Here is a 19,586-nt window from a genome sequence, read left to right as displayed (position 1 = left end):
TGGGATGGTATACCACTTAAACAGCTTTACTCTTTCAATCTTTAAGCTATTAAAGGTATTTGAATTTTAGCTTCTCATTTGTTTCCATGGTCCCTGAGAAAAAAAATCAAGATTATTGTCTGAAAATGGAGCCAAGACCAATTATCACCAATTTTTCTTTTTTTCACACTTTTAGTGACAAAAGGGCTTGGCTCAAAGATGTTCCAACTAATGATAGCAAGGATGTTAATTTTCATGTTTTTTCTTTTCTTAAGACAATAACATATCCTCCAGTAAAATTACAAAATATAGATCTACAGCCAAATAAATATTTGGTAATTCTGACAAAAGTGAGCTGAAAGGACCCAGTAGATTAAAATAGCCTACGATTTGTTCAGCAGTAGGCTATGATTCCTTTATAAATAAGTTTTCAGACGCATCAGTATCCTAATTTTTCTGGCAAACTCCCTTTGATGCACTGGGAAGATAATGCAAAAGGCAGATTTAAGTTTATAAGCAACTGCATAGTTAAGAAGCTTTATAACAACTAGTTTTAGACAACTATACACTTTTATTACACAATGCCAAGTTTTTAGGTTAAAAGGTTATGATTAAAATTTAAAATTTCCTGCCTTAATATATCTTGTAATAAAAGTAAAATATGCAAAATCATAATTTTAGAGTGTATTTGCTTTGGCTTTACTATTCCCTTAACTTAGCTTGCCTAAAAGTTTCTACTGAAGTCTATTCTTTGAGAATAGGCATTTGAAATCCTATAAACACATCATTCTACACTTTGACATCTTCTTGTCCTTCTATATCTGATCTTATTGCATATCAAAGAAATATAGTATAATAAGAATGTTAATTTCCACCTGTATAGCACAAAATTTTGGCAAACATTGTTTTGCCGATGCAATGCAAAAAATATGTAAAGTTTTATATGTTTAGTTTATCCAAGAAGTCAAATTTGAAATTTCAGACTCAGAAATGGTCAAATGGCTTAGCTCAAATTCCTTCTTATTTTGAACTAAACAGTAAAACTCAAATATTCTGACACTGATAAGTCAAGGACAATAAAAACAAGGTATTTCAGGTAAATCAGGAACTGGAGAGATTTTTTTTTCTTCTAGTTAATTCTCAAATTAGGTAGAAAAAGGAGGTAATACAAAGAGCAGAGGCAAAACATATTTTGATATCTCTCACCCTGGAAAATTAGTAGTAGTGATAAATATAAATAAATGATACTTTACCCCACTGTATAGTCCCCTTAGGTAAACTATAGTCTAAATATTTATGTTTCCTCTCTCTCTTCTGACTTACTAAAATATATATCCAAATCTGTGCATTAATGTTATAAAAATGCTTTCAGGGGGCCAGAGAGATAGTAGAAGTGGGCAGGGCACTTATCTTGCATGTAGCTAAACCTCATCTATTCTCTGGCACTCCAAATGGTCCCCCCTATAACCTCACTAGTGATCCCTGATCACAGAATCTGGAGGAAGCCCTGAGCACCACTGGTTATAGCTCAGAATACTCTTCAAAACTGATTTACTATTTTAGCAGCATACCAATTATATTTGTACAAATATTTTCAGTAGAAAGTTTTGATGTTTGTTCTCTAGTTACGTGTGTCTTACAAACTTGTAACTATGAAAAGAAAATGAGAATTTCTAGGGTGCTAACTTTAAGTCCTTACAATCAAAGGATAGGCACATATGTACTGAATTCATAAGTGAACTACTGTGCTGTATATGAATTCAACTAAGATTTGAAATGCTATTTAAAAAAATATCTCATGGCTGGAGAGGCACTGCAGTGGGCAAATCACTTGTAGTGCATGTGGCCAAGTCTAGGACGGCTCCATTTTTGGTCCCTTGAGCACTGCCAGGAGAGATCCCTGTGCACAGGGTCAAAATTAAGTCTTGAGGACAGCCTGGTATGGCTGAAAACTCAAAAGATTTTTCTAAACTTTTCTTTCCCATCCTTTACTTTCCTTTGTTGTGATGAAAGGATTGGTGAAGGTGGATCACACGTTTTAGTTGCAGTATTTCCCAGGGATTCCAAACATGGATTTGGTGCTGATGCACATTTTGGTTGGAGTGCATGCGGGACTTCATGATTTTAACTGTGATGTTTGCACACACTTGGGTGTACTGAACTGGAGAGCACCCATGGAGTGAAGGGTAATGCCAGGGATTAAAATTGTATCCTCATGTTTGCAAGGCAAGTGCTTTACCACTGAGTCATATTCCTGGATTCCTCAAGTGCTATTTCTTTAAAAAGTCCAATCTGTTTTAATTTTCATATCGTGTTTTCATTCACGGGCTGGAGCGATAGCACAGCGGTAGGGCATTTGCCTTACAAGCGGCCAACATGGCCGACCTGAGTTCGATTCCTCTGCCCCTCTGGGAGAGCCCAGCAAGTTACCGAGAGTATCTCGCCCGCACGGCAGAGCCTGGCAAGCTATGCATGACGTATTCGATATGCCAAACACAGTAACAACAAGTCTCATGATGGAGACGTTACTGGGCCCGCTGGAGCAAACTGATGAACAATGGGAGGACCGTGACCGTGACCGTTTTCATTCACGTACAATATGACAATATGTAAGTGCAAATGGCTCTTAACTTATATGATAGCATAAAAAAACATAGGCAATTGAAATTCTCTACTCCTTTCTTTCAAGCATACACCTAAATTCAGCAAAGGGTATTCTCACTACTGCCATTAAAATATTAATGTATTATTGATGTGTTTTTCTTGTGGCATATAAAAAACTTCTTAAATAACTTTCAGAATCTAAAATTTGAAGCATATTCAATTCAAAGAACTTCTTATTATTCTGTGAAATAGGTATGAAATATAAAGTGACTACATTTTTTTTCCTGCTTCATTATTTTTTTGTTGAGCTATTCTGACGAGTAATTTCACCTTTTCCTTCCAAGTAAATTCAACACTGGAGAAGTGTTTCTGTGGATAACAGACAGGTCAGAAGAATCATGCTTCTTCTGGGACATTTTTAGAATTAGCAAAGTCAAATTAACAGTAGGCTACCAGGAATTTCTGAGTGTGCTGATGTATGTATGTCTGCAATGTATTTTATAATGCAAATTAGGGAAAATGTTTCTGAAATGCTACAAAGTAACATCACTGAGAGTAACTCCAGAAATCCTTTATCTTAGGAAAAATAGAGGTCTGACCCAGTTACCACTGCTCTGTGATCCAAGCATTTTCAGGCTCGTCATTTGTACATGAGAATGAAGTAGTGTATTAAATCCCAAGTAATTATAAATCATATAAAATGTTTTCTATTTCTAAAATAATATACTATTATTTCTTGGAGTGTAAGTGCATGCACGTATACTTACACATATGTATATATAGTGGAAAAAAGGAAATTTTGGGTTTTGAGACACCTTTAGTTTGAAAAAGTTTCTCAGATTATTTTTTCACTCCCACCTTCTACAATTTGTTCCTCACTCACATACATTATTTAGTATGATTTCATCACTGTTGGGTCAAGACCAATATTGCCTCAGTAGAATATACAGCTTGATATTCAGATTATCCAGCATTGATTCATTTTACAAGAATCAATTATACTTTAGTAACCACTTATATGTTCATTTGCTGCTTTATAATATATCATCCCTTCTTTTTTTGTTTCTAACTAACATTATATAGCATAGGCCTTGTGCCAGGTAATGATGTATGTAATCTCCTAAGTTAATGGGGCAAGAAAGGTTATTATCCTGATTTTACAGATTTGGAAACATGGGCTTAGAAAAGATCATTGACCTTTTCAAATGATAAACCTAAACTCAAGATGTCATTCCTGCACCTACACTCTTAATAAGCATCCTCTAGCCATATTTCAAAGAATTTCTCAACCAGTCACTAACAATTAATATATTTCCCACTATTAATGAAGAGTTTTAATTAGTTTTATCTATTATTTTAAAAAACATCAAAAAAGTCAATAGTCTCCATTTCTTCTCAGAATACCAGGGTCTTCTCCTAGCAAACATTCTCAATAGTAATATGGTAAAAATTAAATTTTTATTTAAAATATAGATCTTAAATAGGCACAGAGACATTTGAGATTCTCAAATAGCTATGAAAACAAGCAGGCTCAAAAAAAAAGGATGTATGCATCTAAACCCTCTTTTCAATAGTTTACTAGACTGGGAAGTCTGTAAAGAGAATCTGTCATAAAAATCCCACTTATAGATTATAATCACAAGATTCTAGTTATTAAACAAGTGGATGGGGTTCAGGCTTTCGTTTCTTTGAGCACAAATGTGACTAGAACCTAGTCCTGCTGATCCTGAACACTCTTCCACGTCATGCTGACTCCTAATCCTTTTATAGTTTTGTTTCTAAAGATAGATTTAGAAAATTGAATTTGCATTGTTGTAATATGGGAACAATTAACCATTAAAATATGCTTATGAGCCTTAGATTTAACCTTTTAAATTACATGTGGTGAAAATTCAATAGGGGAGATTATTTGTATGGTTGTTTAGTCTTAGCAATAGGAACACTTATACTTAAAGGAAGGGTTTAAATTTAAGGGTAAATAAAACCTGGATACTGAATTAAAAGCACAAGTGGAAGGCCACATGGAAAGAGAGCAAGCTAGAGATGGAGTTGAAATGAGGACACAGTGAGAAACCAGCCATCTGTCCACTAACAATGATGCACGTAAAGTAACTGCAGGATGCCATTGCCTTGCAAGTGAACCTGTTCTAGAGTGAATTCCCGAGATCAGAAACAGTTTGTCTGCAGCAACTTTTCCAATGAGACCTTAACATTGTTTTAAACATGAATGTCAAGCAATGACATAGTGCCGGCATGTTTCAATATGCATATCTACTTTCTTCTGTATGATAAAAATGGGATCATAACCTTCAAAAAATGTTAATTGATTCCAAATGTATACTTAATGCCTCAAAAGGTAACACCGACTATTCCCCCTGAAAGATGCTCTTACTTCATCTTACCCCAGGCTGGGCTGTTAGAGTGAAACAGAAAAGAAGAAGGGAAAAGATAATGTTGGAAATAAAACTTTGAACCATGGTCCACTCTACACGGTTGCTGTAACTGACTACATTGAAGTGTGAATTCCCAGACTCATTTCCCCCTTGTTTTCTCTCCTAGATGCTACTAATACAAAAATAAATGATGATGGTCCTTAAAGAAAGTATCATAACAGAATAGTTTGCACAAGTTGTATGCCAAGAACGCAAAGTACTTTACTAATGTTAGCTCATTCATCACACCCAGCTGTGATGGAAGATGAACAGAACAGATCTGCTAAAGTAGGGCAAGAAGATCTCAGTCAGCAGTGCTGTGCAGAGGTTCTGAAAACCAAGAATGAGGCTGGAGAGGAAAAGAGAGGAGCAGCAATACAAATAACAAGGAATCTGACTATTCTAGTCATCTAAGTGAGATATTACCAATATACTAAGTCTAATGATTGATTCAAATTTATGACTTCTGTTAATAACAGGAAGAAAAAACAAAGAGTAGACACTGAAATTTTTTGCTTAACACTTCTTTATATATAAAGAGACCATTGATTGGAAGTTTGATAATTGATTTAATGATACAGAATATTTTTCAATTAAAAGTGGCTCCAAAGTTTGATTCAATATCACAAATATTTATTTAATAATAGTGACATATAGGGGACTCTGTCAAGGGTAAAGATAAAATGAAACAACACAATCTCTTATAAGTCTGTACTATAAGACTGTCTGAGTTCCATAGGTATAGTATTTTTTATAGAGATGATACGTGGAGAAAAGTAGAGATGTAGAGAAAAATGAGTAAAATAATACATTTGCTAGAGCAATAGCACAGCGGTAGGGCGTTTGCCTTGCACGCAGCCAACATGGCCGACCCAAGTTCGATTCCTCCGCCCCTCTCGGAGAGCCCGGCAAGCTGCTGAGAGTATCTCGCGCGCAGGGCAGAGCCTGGCAAGCTCCCCGTGATGTATTCGATATGCCAGACACAGTAACAACAAAGTCTCCAATGGAGACGTTACTGGACCCGCTCCAGCAAATTGACGAACAACGGGAGGGCCTTTCCTATAGCACTATAGCACTGTAGCACTGTCCTTCTGTTGTTCATCGATTTGCTCTAAGCGGGCACCAGTAATGTCTCACAACACATTGTGAGACTTGTTACTGTTTTTGGCATATCAAATATGTCGCAGGTAGCTTGCCAGACTTTGCCGTGCGGGCGAGATACTCTCGGTAGCTTGCTGGGCTCTCCGAGAGGGGAGGAGGAATCGAATTCGGGTCGTCCATGTTGGCTCTGTGCAAGGTGAACGCCCTACCTGCTGTGCTATTGCTCCAGTCCACATTTACCACATTAAAGAAAAAGGTCTTAAGGGTATATAGTTAATGTATCTGAAGATGATCTTTTTTGATCATCTTTTAAACATCAAAAATACAGTACTATTATGTACTTAAAATATTCTTTGATTAACTCACTATAAACAATCTTTAATTTACTTAGGTAGTCAAATTCTAGACTTTATCACTGATTAGGAATTGTGATTTATAATTCTGTTAATGATGGCTTTATGTATTCATCATTTGAGCACCACACATACTACCCAAGGACAAATTTCTGTCTCCTAGTCCATTAATCCCTCCCTCACTCCCCCAACTAATTCAGTTCTGTAGTCTCCTCTCCAGTTCTCTTGTCTTTGGTTATTTGTTGCTAAACATAATAAAAAATTAAATTTTTTTCATCCATAATCTATTACCAGAAATTCCTTCTATAGTATGTAAATTTATTGTTTAAAAAATCAGTATTTTAGTAAAACAAGTAAAATGTGAATGCCTGAATGCACTGTTAATGAAACGTTAGCAATATGTTTTTCTTTTCTTTTTGGGTCACACATGGCGATGCTCAAGGGCTACTCCTGGCTTTGCACTCAGGAATTACTCCTGGCGGTGCTCAAGGGACCATAAGGGATGCTGGGAATTGAACCTGGGTTGGCTGCGTGCAAGGCAACCACCCTACCTGCTGTGCTATCACTCCAGCCCCAGCAATATGTGTTTTTAAAAGGATAAAGAACATTTCAAACTCCTTAAAATAATATCTTCTGAAGTGAATTATAATCTACAGATATGTTTCAATTTTTAATCATTTTTATGAAATTATCTTCCAGTAGTTTTTGATAGATATTTAACTTTAGGAATTAAGTACAGGAATATTTTTATGTATGAAGACTAGAATTTTTGTCTTATAGAAATTTTAAGTTTAGAAATAAACTTTGAAATTAATTTTATTAGTTTCAAAATGTAATCTGCCTTCTCTAATATAAAAAACTCCAAAGATAGTCCCTTTTGAATAACCACAGAATTCAAGATGACCCAGAATTACACCAAGGTCTTTTCCATTTTTCTATCATTTTTTGCCTCCTTTTGCAAAGGCATTTTAACTTTACAATGAAATATTTTCTTAATGTTCAATTTTATTGAGGTAAATGTCTTAGACATTTGATTTAGTCTTGTATTGTTCATTACTGCAAAATACAAAATGACTTGTAGAGGCATAAATAGATGATGATTAACAAATCTTACACTCAGTTATTTAATACGTTGTTACACTTAGATTGCCATTATATGGTATTAGGTGGGTTAGAACCTACAAAAAGATTTGATAGTTTTTGTCTTAGTAAACTGAATAATTTAAACAATTCTTTCATTACCTTGTCTAAGAATGAAATTGAAAGAACAAAGCCAACAAATACCTATTAGAAAATTAATTGCTTTCTTTTTTTTTTTTTGCTGGAGTCTCTTACTATATAAAATGGAATAATTAAGCTAAACCACTTGTGAGTTTACCATCAACATCTTCTAACTCACATCATTTTAAAAAAAATCAATGAGCTTTTGGGACATTTAAAATGTAATAGAAGTAAAATACACTACACTACAGATTGGTAATACATAGCCCCTTCTAAAATAAGGGTAGTCATGACAGAGATTGCCTATGTTTTTTTTTTTTTTCAAATCTGTGGCCCTACATTTTCAAATGCTGATGACAGTTACTTGTCCTCTTACTTATTTTTTTTCAAATCTGTGGCTCTGTATTTTCAAATGCTGGTGACAGTTACTTGTTACTGCTCAGAATGTCCAGATACATTCTGAGCAGTAAGGACTCTATGTGGCACTGACTCTTGGTGCTTATAACTGCCATCTAACTAGATTAAAAAGATGCATTCATTCCTAGATTCTATAGCCTTTTATAGATTTTCAATAACAAATTACTATATCAAGTATCTATGTCTTAATTATTGTTTACATATATAGATTTTTATTATATTCTTTTACCTACTCATATACACACTTAAGCAGTATTTATCAAGACAGTAGCACTGTAGTACTGTCCTCCCATTGCTCATTGATTTGCTCGAGTGGGCCCAGTAACATTCTGAGACTTGCTACTGTGTTTGGCATATCGAATACATCACGGGTACCTGGCTTTGCCGTGCGGGTGAGATACTCTCGGTAGCTTGCCAGGCTCACTGAGAGGGGCGGAGGAATCGAACCTGGGCCTACTGGGTAGGCCACGTGCAAGTCAAACGCCTTACCCACTGTGCTATTGCTCCAGTATTTATATTTCTAATATAGTCATTATTACATTTCTTAGAATTAAACACACTACTATTTTTATAGGCCTACTCATTTTCCCTTTACATTTTCTTAATTCTTCACTCTTACTAAAGTTTACATTTATAGGATTTACCAATTTTATGTAAACTCTAAAACGAGTTAACACAGAATTAATATTATCTAAATTTATATGTCTTTACAAAAGATATTAGTCTAATTTTTTTTAAAAAATTGTAATTTCATGGAGTTTCAAGAGATTAGCTATACTCATCTATATGTACATGTGTAGGTGTCACTGCCTCCGAGAGAGAGAGGGAGAGAATGAGAGAGAGAAAGAGAAAGAGAGAGAGAAAGAGAGAGAGAGAGAGAGAGAGAGAGAGAGAGAGAGAGAGAGAGAGAAGAGAGAGAGCCCTTGAGAAAATGGAAAGATTTATTTTATATGTGGTGGTGGTGGGCAGGGAAAGAAACATATTAAGAGAACAATGGATGGTTAATGTCATAACTTAAGACTTTGTCTATAGAACTGAGTCTTGTTGAGGGGTCGGATTGGGAGTGGTTCTTGCTACAATGGTGGAGGGAAATGGGCTCTGTAGTGGTAGGCGTATTGATGGAATAATTTATGGATGAAAAACATGATCAACAGTACTATAAATCCTGGGTTGGAGCGATAGCACAGTGGTAGGGTGTTTGCCTTGCACGCAGCCAACATGGCCGACCCGAGTTCGATTCCTCCGCCCCTCTCGGAGAGCCCGGCAAGCTACCGAGAGTATCTCGCCCACACGGAAGAGCCTGGCAAGCTCCCCGTGACGTATTCGATATGCCAAACACAGTAACAACAAAGTCTCCAATGGAGACGTTACTGGGCCCGCTCGAGTTTCTCAAGAAAGATGACTTTTAAACAAAGAAAATAACTATCCTTAAAGATGAAAAAGATATTAGGGACTGTTAAGCAGCATTTAATACTAAGTGACCTATAACAGCAACAAACATGGAGAAGACCTGGGTTCGATTCTTCCGCCCTTCTTGGAGAGCCTGGCAAGCTACCGAGAGTATTCTGCCTGCACTGCTACCCGTGATGTATTTGATATGCCAAAAACAGTAACAGGTTTCACAATGGAGACGTTACTGATGCCTGCTCAAGAAAATCAATGATCAATGGGAGGACAGTACTACAGTACTACAGGCTTATTTCATATTCTTATGTCCTAAGAAGAACTCATGAAATAGATGTGAAAGGAAAAATTAAACAAACTGATTCAATTTAAAGATTTGCTTTGAAAAAAAGACTACTATGAGTTATATTAATAACAGAAATAATGAAATGAATTTATTATAAAAATAAGCTTTCAACATTTTAACTACTTATATAAATGTAAATTTACTAAAATTTTGATGATAATAAAATTTAACTTAGTTCATAATATATTAATAATATAATGATTTTATAGGTAGTCTCCAATAGTAGAATATAAGAAGAATGGTCTTAAAATATTCTTCTATTAAAGGGCTTTGGTCTTGTTTGTAGAATCTTTGATATCGTTTTTAACATGTAGTGAGGTGTAGATTAAGATTGAGATTCAGATTCTCAATGAGTTTGAAACCAACTTTGTCTCTTTTTGCACACATAACAGTGATGAGGTTATTAAGCTTCTTTAAATTTATAATTTTATGTATAAATATATCATAAATATGTCTATATAATAAAACTATAAAATAATTCTCATAGTAGAATTCAAGTAGAATCCAAGAATACTCTATAAGCAGATCTTCACTCCTATAGCATCCAAAACTCATTCTCCCTTCATTAATCCTGATGTAGACTGACTTTACAATCAATTTCTAGGTTCTGTATTGTACTCAGCATCATTTTTTTCTTTTTTTTGCTTTTGGGGTCACACTTGGTGCTGCACAGGGGTTACTCCTGGCTTTGTATGCAGGAATTACCCCTGGCAGTGCTCAGGGGACCATATGGGATGCTGAGAATCAAACCTGGGTCAGCCGCATGCAAGGCAAACACCTACCTGCTGTACTATTGCTCCAGGCCAGAGCATCATTCTTAACTGGATCCTACAACTACCAAGGAAACTCACAGGCCTACATGGAAAAGCCCATATTGATTGTATGAACAGAAAGCTGTTCTAAAATTCCTTCCCTCCTTTAGTCTTCTCCAAAGCATTTCTTACCAACTGTAAATGTAGTTTAACAAATTCAGAAATCTGTAATTTTCTTTATGATGTTCTTTCTAAACATGAATACCCATTAAAATATAAACTCCACCAATATAGAAAATTTTGTCTGCTTTGCCTACTTAGAGTCTGTGATTGTGCCTAACAGATGATATGCATATATTCTATTTTCACTTCATTTCATCATTTCATCATCCTGTTATTCGTCGATTGCCTCGAGCAGGCCCCAGTAACGTCTCCTTCATCCTAGCCCTGAGATTATATTCAAGGCTCTTTAGGAGAATGAGACCCATCATTGTTACTGGTATTTGGCATATTGGGTACGCCACGGGGAGTTTGCCAGACTCTGCTCTGTGGGCAGGCTACATTCGATAGCCTGCAAGTTTGTCCAAAGTAGGAATGAAATAATAAGATGTCATAAAAAGATGTCCTGATAAGATGTGGCGCTGCCGCAAATGCAGCCGCGCAGTTCCAGGAGCTGGATTTTATAGTCTCTGAGTCTTGGCCGTTGATGGGATTACACGGCGCCAGGGGGCCAGGTGGTGGGTGTGACCCCCGCCTACTGGAATTTGGAGGATCTAGGTGGAAGATGCTTGACTCCAATCCGAGTAGGCTTGGAGGTCTCGGCCCCAGAACCCGCGTGGCTTTGTCCCTCTGCCAGTATCTTCATGTGTGCGGAGAGTGGTCTCAGCATGGTGGTGGCTGGTCCTGGAGGTCTTTGGCTGCCGGATATTCTATGTTCATTTTTTTTATCAGACACTTTCTCTTAGAACATTACTTGGTACTTCTATTAGTAAAATTCCGACAAAAGATGATGCATGAGCTACTCTAACATACTGTCTCTACCAGCCTCCTCTGGTGAGGGGGAAAAAAACCCAAAAAACCAAAAACAACTGTTTGTAAAATATTTTCTTCACTGACCAGCAGTGTATGATAAAGTATAAACTTCTGATAAACTTCATCTCTACTATACAAGTTTGTGCTTTCCTATACCTCTTTGAGTCACTGAGAAAAAAACCCTCTTTTACAAAGGGATTTTGTAGGATGGGATATATTTGTTCTAGGCCCAATCTAGCTTTTAATTTTTTTAAAAAAAATTTTCTAAGTGGTGGGAAAAACTGTACAATAAAAAAACAAAGAAATAAAACATGTGAAGGTCACAGATTTAAGGATAGGTCCAAGTGATTCAGAATCAACTATGATGTTTAAAAGCACTTACACTTTGCTTATAAATGAATGGACATGGGGAATATCATGCTGAATGAAATGAGTCAGAAGGAGAGGGATAGACATAGAATGATAGGATTCATTTGTGGGGTATAAAAAAATAATGTGATACCAATACCCAAGGACAGTAGAAACAGAGAACAAGAGGACTGATCCGCAGTTGGAAGCCTGCCTCAAGTGCTGAGGGAGAGGGCAGTTGGGATAGAGAATGGAGCACTATGACAGATAGATGGAAAAGATCACTCTGGACAAGAACTGCATGCTGAAAACACCTAAAGGGACAAACCTGTATTGTAAATCATAATGCTTCAAAGGGGAAACAGAGGCAGTGACACACAGATAAACAGACATACACACACATACACACACAGACAGACAGACAGAGACAGAGACGGAGACAGAGGCAGAGAGAGAGAGAGAGAGAAGAAAAGTGTCCACCATAGAGACAGGCTAGGGGTCTCTGGGGTGTGATGGAAACTGAGGACATTGGTGGTGGGAAATGTACGCTAGTGGAGGGATGGGTGTTGGTACACTGTATGACTGAAACCCAACCATGATCAGCTTTGTAACTCTGTATCTCATGGTGGTTCAATTTGAACATGCATAAATAAATAAAAATAGGATCACTTTCACCCTTCGGTACTGCACACCATACTAGTAAACCTTCAGTAGACCAATAGTGGATACCAGCAGAAAAAAAAATAAAGACAAACAAATGCTCACTGACAAGAAGTAGATAGTGAAGACCAAAGATAAAAAGGGACTATTTAAGGATCTGGATTAATGCAACATGCTGGAACCTTCTAGAACAAACATTAAATAAAGTTTAATTCTTATACAAATAAACATAAATACACTAAAATTCATTTATGCAAGTTCCTATAATTTGATATATTTTGATTTTATATTAAAATTGCAGAGGTAGGGCCAGAGAGAGAAAGAAAGTAGAGCTGTTAAAGCACTTGTTCTGCACACGGCCAACCTAATTTGGATCCACATATGCTCCAATGAGCATGGCCAGGAGTGAACCCTGAGCATATACTAGTATAGCTCATCCAATATGTCCCCCACACCAAAAATTATCACAATGAAAAATAACATCTTAATAATTAAGCACTGAAAGATTATATGGAAACAAACCTTGTCTATGAATAGAGGAAGATGTATTTTAGTCACACAATGAAATACTATTCAGTCTTAGTAAGCATGATAAATCTGGAGGACACTATACTAGTAAGATAAGCCAATCAGAAGAAGATCAGTTTTTTATTATTTCACTTATGTGAGGCATCTGGAGTAGTCAGAAATCATCAAGAAAATAAAATAGTGATTTCCAGAGGCAGGGAGGAAAAGAGGAATTGCTGTTCCATGGATAGAGAATTATAATTTTACAAATGAAAAGGATTCATGAAGTGGTAATGATGATAGAATATTATGACTGCACTTGACATCAAAAACTTGTATTCTTATAAGTGGTTAAGATTGTAAACTTCATACTTGTGCATTCTGTCCCAACAAAGACAATTACGTCTTACAAATACATGATAGTGCAAACCATAATGCCCCAAAGGAGAGAGAGAATGAAAAATAAAATGCCTGCAATAGAAGAAGGTTGGAGGGAGACAGGCAGAGTTTGGCAGGAGGGAAACTGGTGACATTGGTGGTAGGAAATATACATGGGTGAAAGGATTGGTGTTATGACTAAAACCCAACGATAAACAGCTTTGTAACTATGTATCTCATGGATATTCAATAAAAATAAATTAATAAAGTAAAAGAAAATCTTACAAATTCATGTAAAATGCATATATTTATATTATACTAATATATATAAAGTAAAGGCCCTCCCATTGATCATCGATTTGCTCGAGCGGGCCCAGTAACATCTCCATTGGAGACTTTGTTGTTACTGTGTTTGGCATATCGAATACATCACGGGGAGCTTGCCAGGCTCTGCCGTGCGGGCGAGATACTCTCGGTAGCTTGCAAGTATCGGTATGTTAGTTTCTGACAAAGCATATATCAAGATGATAAGACTTGTCATGGGTAAAGGTGCTCATTGTATAGTTACAGTGTGTCAAAACCTCAAGTACATATAACAATACTAAATATATATGCATCAAACAATGGAGTGTTAAAATATGAGAAAAATGAATATAGTTGCCAAGAGGAACAAATTATTATAACCCCTTTCTTAATTACTTGTTGAAACTGGCTGAAAATCAATAAGCATACAGCTGATTTAAATAGCACTATGAATATGTTATATATAATTGACATAGAATATGCCACTCAATAATAGAACATATATTCTACTGAAGTTTATATTAATGATTCACCAGTAAGCAGAGCCATAAACTACAACTAAGCATATATGAAATAATAAGAAGCATACAAAATAAGTTCCTTAGAAATATTGAAATAAAGTCAGAAATTGACAATAGATATACAGTTGGAAAATTCATCAATATTTAAAACACTTTAAAAAGCATATGGTTTAAGAAAAATTAAAAAATTAGTTCAAATCAAAGAAGATGAAAATAGAAGTCAAATTTGTGAGAGGCATGAATAACAATAGTAAGAGAGAAAATTATGTCAAGTAGCCCTAAATACATACAATAGGAATCATTCAGATATTAAATGAATAATATATGTTCCTAGCTTTGCAGTCTAGGAAAATATGAGCAATATAAATTTAAAGTTAGAAGGACAAAAAAATAATGACAATTATAGTGGTAATCAGAATAAATAAAAACAGAAAACAATGGAGGAAATAAATTTCAAACAAAACCTGGCTCTATACAAAAGATTTAAATATTTTTTCTTAGCAAAGTTAATGTAGAAGGAAACAACATTCAAAACTCTATGGTTGTGTTTTGGGTCACACTTGGAGGTGTTCAGGGCATACTCTTGGCTGTGTGCTCACCCTCGGAAGAGCACAGGGAAAGTAAGACATATGTGGTGCTGGGAATGAAAACTGCGTCAGCTACATGCAGGGCAATCTTTCCACCCGCTGCACTATCTTTCCAGGCTTTCCTGTATAAATTTAAAAACATGCTACAGGAGGAAGGCTAATAAAAGAATGAGATCTCAGTTCTGACCAGATTAGGACTTTGGGGTGAGAAAAATTAGGACTCTGATGTGAGGAAAATTTATTTCTTATCAGGTTTAAGCTCCAGCTACTTGTCTGGAACTTAAGGGATGAGACATTATACAATAATATGAACCATTCACATGTACATGAATTGAACATGCAACACTGAAGAGTGAAAATACATCATTTTGACCACGGAATTCAAATACTAATCTATGTTCAAAACCAGCAAATCTCTATTCTGCTAAAAGTGTAATTCTTATGAAGATACATATCCCAAGCAGCTTTGACTTTGTCTCAGTTGCATTTTCATTTTTACTAACCTCCGAAGTAAGATCCATCTGTCAGTTTCATTTCTTTACTGGATTTTGTGATGACACCAGCAACACCATGTTGGATGAAATACATTTTTTTACCCACAGCTCCTTCTCGTATGATATAATCTCCAGGCTGAAACACTTCAAATCTCAACTTGCTCAGCATGGCAGTCACAAAATTAGGGTCTGCATTAGCGAAAAGAGGCATTGTTGCCACTAGTTTGCGACAGTTGAAGTTGACTATTTCCTGAAGATGGAAAGAATAAACAAAGATTATGAAAGAAATTAATCATAGAAGGAAGAAACATTTGCTGAGGTAAAGATAAGATAATACAGCAATGTATCTTAAACTACTATTTAAATTCATAAGCAAAATATATGAATTATGATCAATTCTACTCAAAGTCCAGGATGATTGTTTATTTTTGTGTTGAAATTTTGTATTCCCAGAACCTAGTGTATTAAATACATGACAAATCTTTTAAATAGTGCTTTTATTTGTTTCTGTTTGTCACAGGGTCACACTGGTAATGCTTAGCTCTCGCTTATAGCTCTGTGCTTAGGGTTGATTCCTGGCATGGCTTTAGAGACCATTTCTGGTGCCAGGGATTCAAGCTTGTGTTCAAGACAAAGGCTCTACCCATTATACTAGCTCTCCAGACCAATATTTGATGAATGTTAATAAAATATAAAAAGCTCAAATTTTGTAAATCTCATCCTTTTATAGTCTTAACATAAAATTAAAATAAAAATTTGAAAACATTTCAGTCACTTTACTTTCAGTTTTATAAACTAAGGAAATCATCATTCTTTCTATTAGCCTACATTACTGCTTCTATTTTCCATTGTGAACAATTTCACTTGCATCTACTTATTGAAATTCCGGAATATCTGGCTCTGCTGCCAGATGAAAGAATTTTTATACTTTTAAAAAATGTTATTCTCATCAAAGGACAACAATAAAAATGTCCAGAAAGATGAAAGAAGACTCCAAATCCTATTATAATACCATAAACGTCATCTATTACTGCACTAGATCAGAAAATTCATTTACTTTGGAAGTTTTGGAACAGAGGTGACTACATTTTTATTTTCCTGAATTGCTTGTTTTATTTCTGGGCTCAGGCGAGTTCTAAACTAGAAGATCTACAGATGTTTCTTTTAATTCTAGAAGTTGGAGTTCAAGATTGACCTTGACTCGTTTTGGACCAAAATAGAAATGTACAGTCAATCCACTTTTTAACATAAAGGTTGGACACATAACATAATAGTAATTAATAGGAATAACAAGGGGACTATAATAGGAATAACAACAAAAATTAAAATTTTCTGAGATTTCTTTTCCAATGAGGCCCAAAAGATGGTTGGACCTAAATTTGTTTCTAACTTAAAAGAAAGTAAAAAAAAAAAAACTAAAATTGTTTCTTCTAAAAAGTAAGAAATAGGAAAAATAGGGAGTTAAATAGACTTTGAGCTCTGAATTCTCTACTTTGGGGAACATGTTATATAAATGTCTGGATTTCTAGACAGGGAAAGTTTTTTCCAGTTTACTTTCATAAAATGACCTGTATTATCCTGGGATATGTATTAAAAAATTTGTTGATACAAAAAGTTACAAAATATGGAGCCCATTATCAAAAAAGATGTTTTCTCTCCACAACTCTGACACTATCTTGTGAATTCAGTGAAGAAGTATCTGAAATAATGGATATTCTGAAGATGATAAAATATTTAAAACTCAGCAAAAAGAGCCTAAAGTTAACAGAGCAACTGGAAAATGAGAAAGTTATTATACTTGCTACTTGGTGTAGCAACATCCAAGTCTGAATAGATCACCATTGATGCCACAGGTTTCTGTAGAGAAATTTGTGACCAATTTAACAAGTTCTATTAGTTGTAAAGGGAATAGGGATCTACAGTAATGCTGAAAGTCTATAATAAATATGTATTTATACATAAATGGTGGAAGAAAGAAAAAAGAGAAAGAAAGAAGATGGCTTATATCAGCATGAAAAAAGAAATTCTTGATGCCTAGTTTTATTCATAATAGAAGTGGTTATTAAACAATACTTTTCCAAGAAACTAGCTTTAGAATAAGTCTTTTGTCTATAAAAACTATGTTTCAGAAATATTTCTACCCCCTTCAATCCACATGAATACAAAAAAAGCAGAAACACTAACAGAGTATTATGTCATTAAAATTATTAGATTGCTGTTTAAGAGTTAATGATTTCACATGTAGATGACACAGATGAACAATATATAGAAAACTAAGTACAGGGTTGCAGAGAAAATGAGTTCTCAAACAATGAAAGGACAGCACTTTCATGTCAGTTCTTTATTTGATCTATACAACTTTCCTCATCATTTTCCTCCCACATTTTACTTAAACTAAATTGGAATATGTTTTATAATATAAACTGTTGTCTGGGCTGGAGCGATAGCACAGTGGGTAGGGCGTTTGCCTTGCATGCAGCCAACATGGCCGACCCGAGTTCGATTCCTCCGCCCCTCTCGGAGAGCCCGGCAAGCTACCGAGAGTATGTCGCCCGCACGGCAGAGCCTGGCAAGCTCCCCATGACGTATTCGATGTGCCAGACACAGTAACAACAAAGTCTCCAATGGAGACGTTACTGGGCCCGCTCGAGCAAATTGACGAACAATGGGAGGGCCTTTACCTTTACCTTTACCTACATATGAATAACTCCTTTCTGTAATTCATGGAATATTCTGGTATACCCATTACAATGTCCTTGATTATAATTTTGTTTATATAATTACTTGGCATTATTATTGATTCAAGGAATCCAATCACTGTCTTTATTTCTCTGTCTTTCTCTTTGTCCATCTGTTCATATCTCTCTCTCTCTCTCTTTCTCTCACACACACGTTTAACCTCAAGTGAATACTATCTGATTGAAATATTTGATCATCTGATTGAAATATTTGATAGGAAAAGATGAAGATGCAACGTAACAGAAGTTTCTTTGCATCAAAAGCACTCTTCTCTCTATAATTGCTTGTTTTGAAGATATAGTTTTAAAGAACCACACAAGTAGAAGTTGAGAAAAGCTTTAAGAAGTTCCTCTCCATCAATCACGCTTCCTTATAGCATATGCCCTTGGAAGGAACAAGTTTTTAGTACTCTCTATAGAAAATCAAGAACTTTTAAAGCTCCTCTTCTATTACAGTTCTTTATAACAAAATTTATCAAGATGTTAATAAATCTTAAGTCAATTTAGATTCTTTATGACAGTCATTATAATGAATTTTTTAAAAACAATATGCTTGGGCTGACTTAGAAATATTGTATACATAATAAAAGTATTACCTATACAATACAATTAAAATATATATAATTGAATTCTAACTTCCTTTGGGAATCAAACACATATCTTGATCTCAATGATGTCTTATTCAAATTTATAACTCTTACTCTAAAAATAAAAACAAAATGCAATAACATTTTTTTTTCTTTTTGGGTCACACCCGGTAACGCACAGGGGTTACTCCTGGCAGTGCTCGGGGGACCATATGGAATGCTGGGAATTGAACCTGGGTCAGCAGCATGCAAGGCAAATACCCTACCCACTGTGCTATCACTCCAGCCCCAAGTGCAATAACATTTTAAAGAGAATGTTGTATTGCCCTAATGTACGAAAGTTCAAACTAATAAAACAAAGAAAGAACAAAAATATCAAGAAAACTCTATCAAACTGACAAATATTTCTGGAGCAGGCAAAGCAGGCAATTCATTATAAGACAGTTAATAATAAATCAGGTTGTAACAAGTTGAGCAAGAAAATAAAAAAAAATAAACAGCATCAGATCAACCTTAATGAATACAACCAACAGCCATAAGCCCACAATTAGATTAAAATTTAGAAGTATTGGGAAAAAGAAATCTCTTCAAATTACAAGTAAATGTTTATCCATTGAAAAAAGGAGCTTGACCATGACTTGGAGGTCAGCCACACATGCTAGGGGAAAAGGCATCTCAGATAGAGAAGGGAGCACCAAATAAAGGGTGTTGGGAGGATCCTCCCAGGATGGGAGAAGCATACTGAAAGTAGACTATAGACCAAACATGATTGCCACTCAATGCCTCTTTTGCAAACCACAACACCCAAAAGGAGAGAGAGAA

General features: G+C 35.4%; 1 protein-coding gene across 1 annotated transcript in view; it reads right to left on the bottom strand.

Moving 5' to 3' along the window:
• Positions 1 to 19,586, bottom strand: part of HCN1 (hyperpolarization activated cyclic nucleotide gated potassium channel 1) — a 391,355-nt gene that overhangs the window by 39,293 nt on the left and 332,476 nt on the right. The window contains exon 6 of the mRNA XM_056112052.1: positions 15,449 to 15,689. Within this exon, the coding sequence (XP_055968027.1) occupies positions 15,449 to 15,689 (241 nt within the window). The remainder of the gene's footprint in view (positions 1 to 15,448; positions 15,690 to 19,586) is intronic.

The sequence above is a fragment of the Sorex fumeus genome, unplaced genomic scaffold (genome assembly GCF_029834395.1).
Source record: "Sorex fumeus unplaced genomic scaffold, SorFum_2.1 ptg000015l, whole genome shotgun sequence".
Classification (NCBI taxonomy): Eukaryota; Metazoa; Chordata; class Mammalia; order Eulipotyphla; family Soricidae; genus Sorex; species Sorex fumeus.
This window is presented reverse-complemented; position numbering and strand designations above follow the sequence as displayed.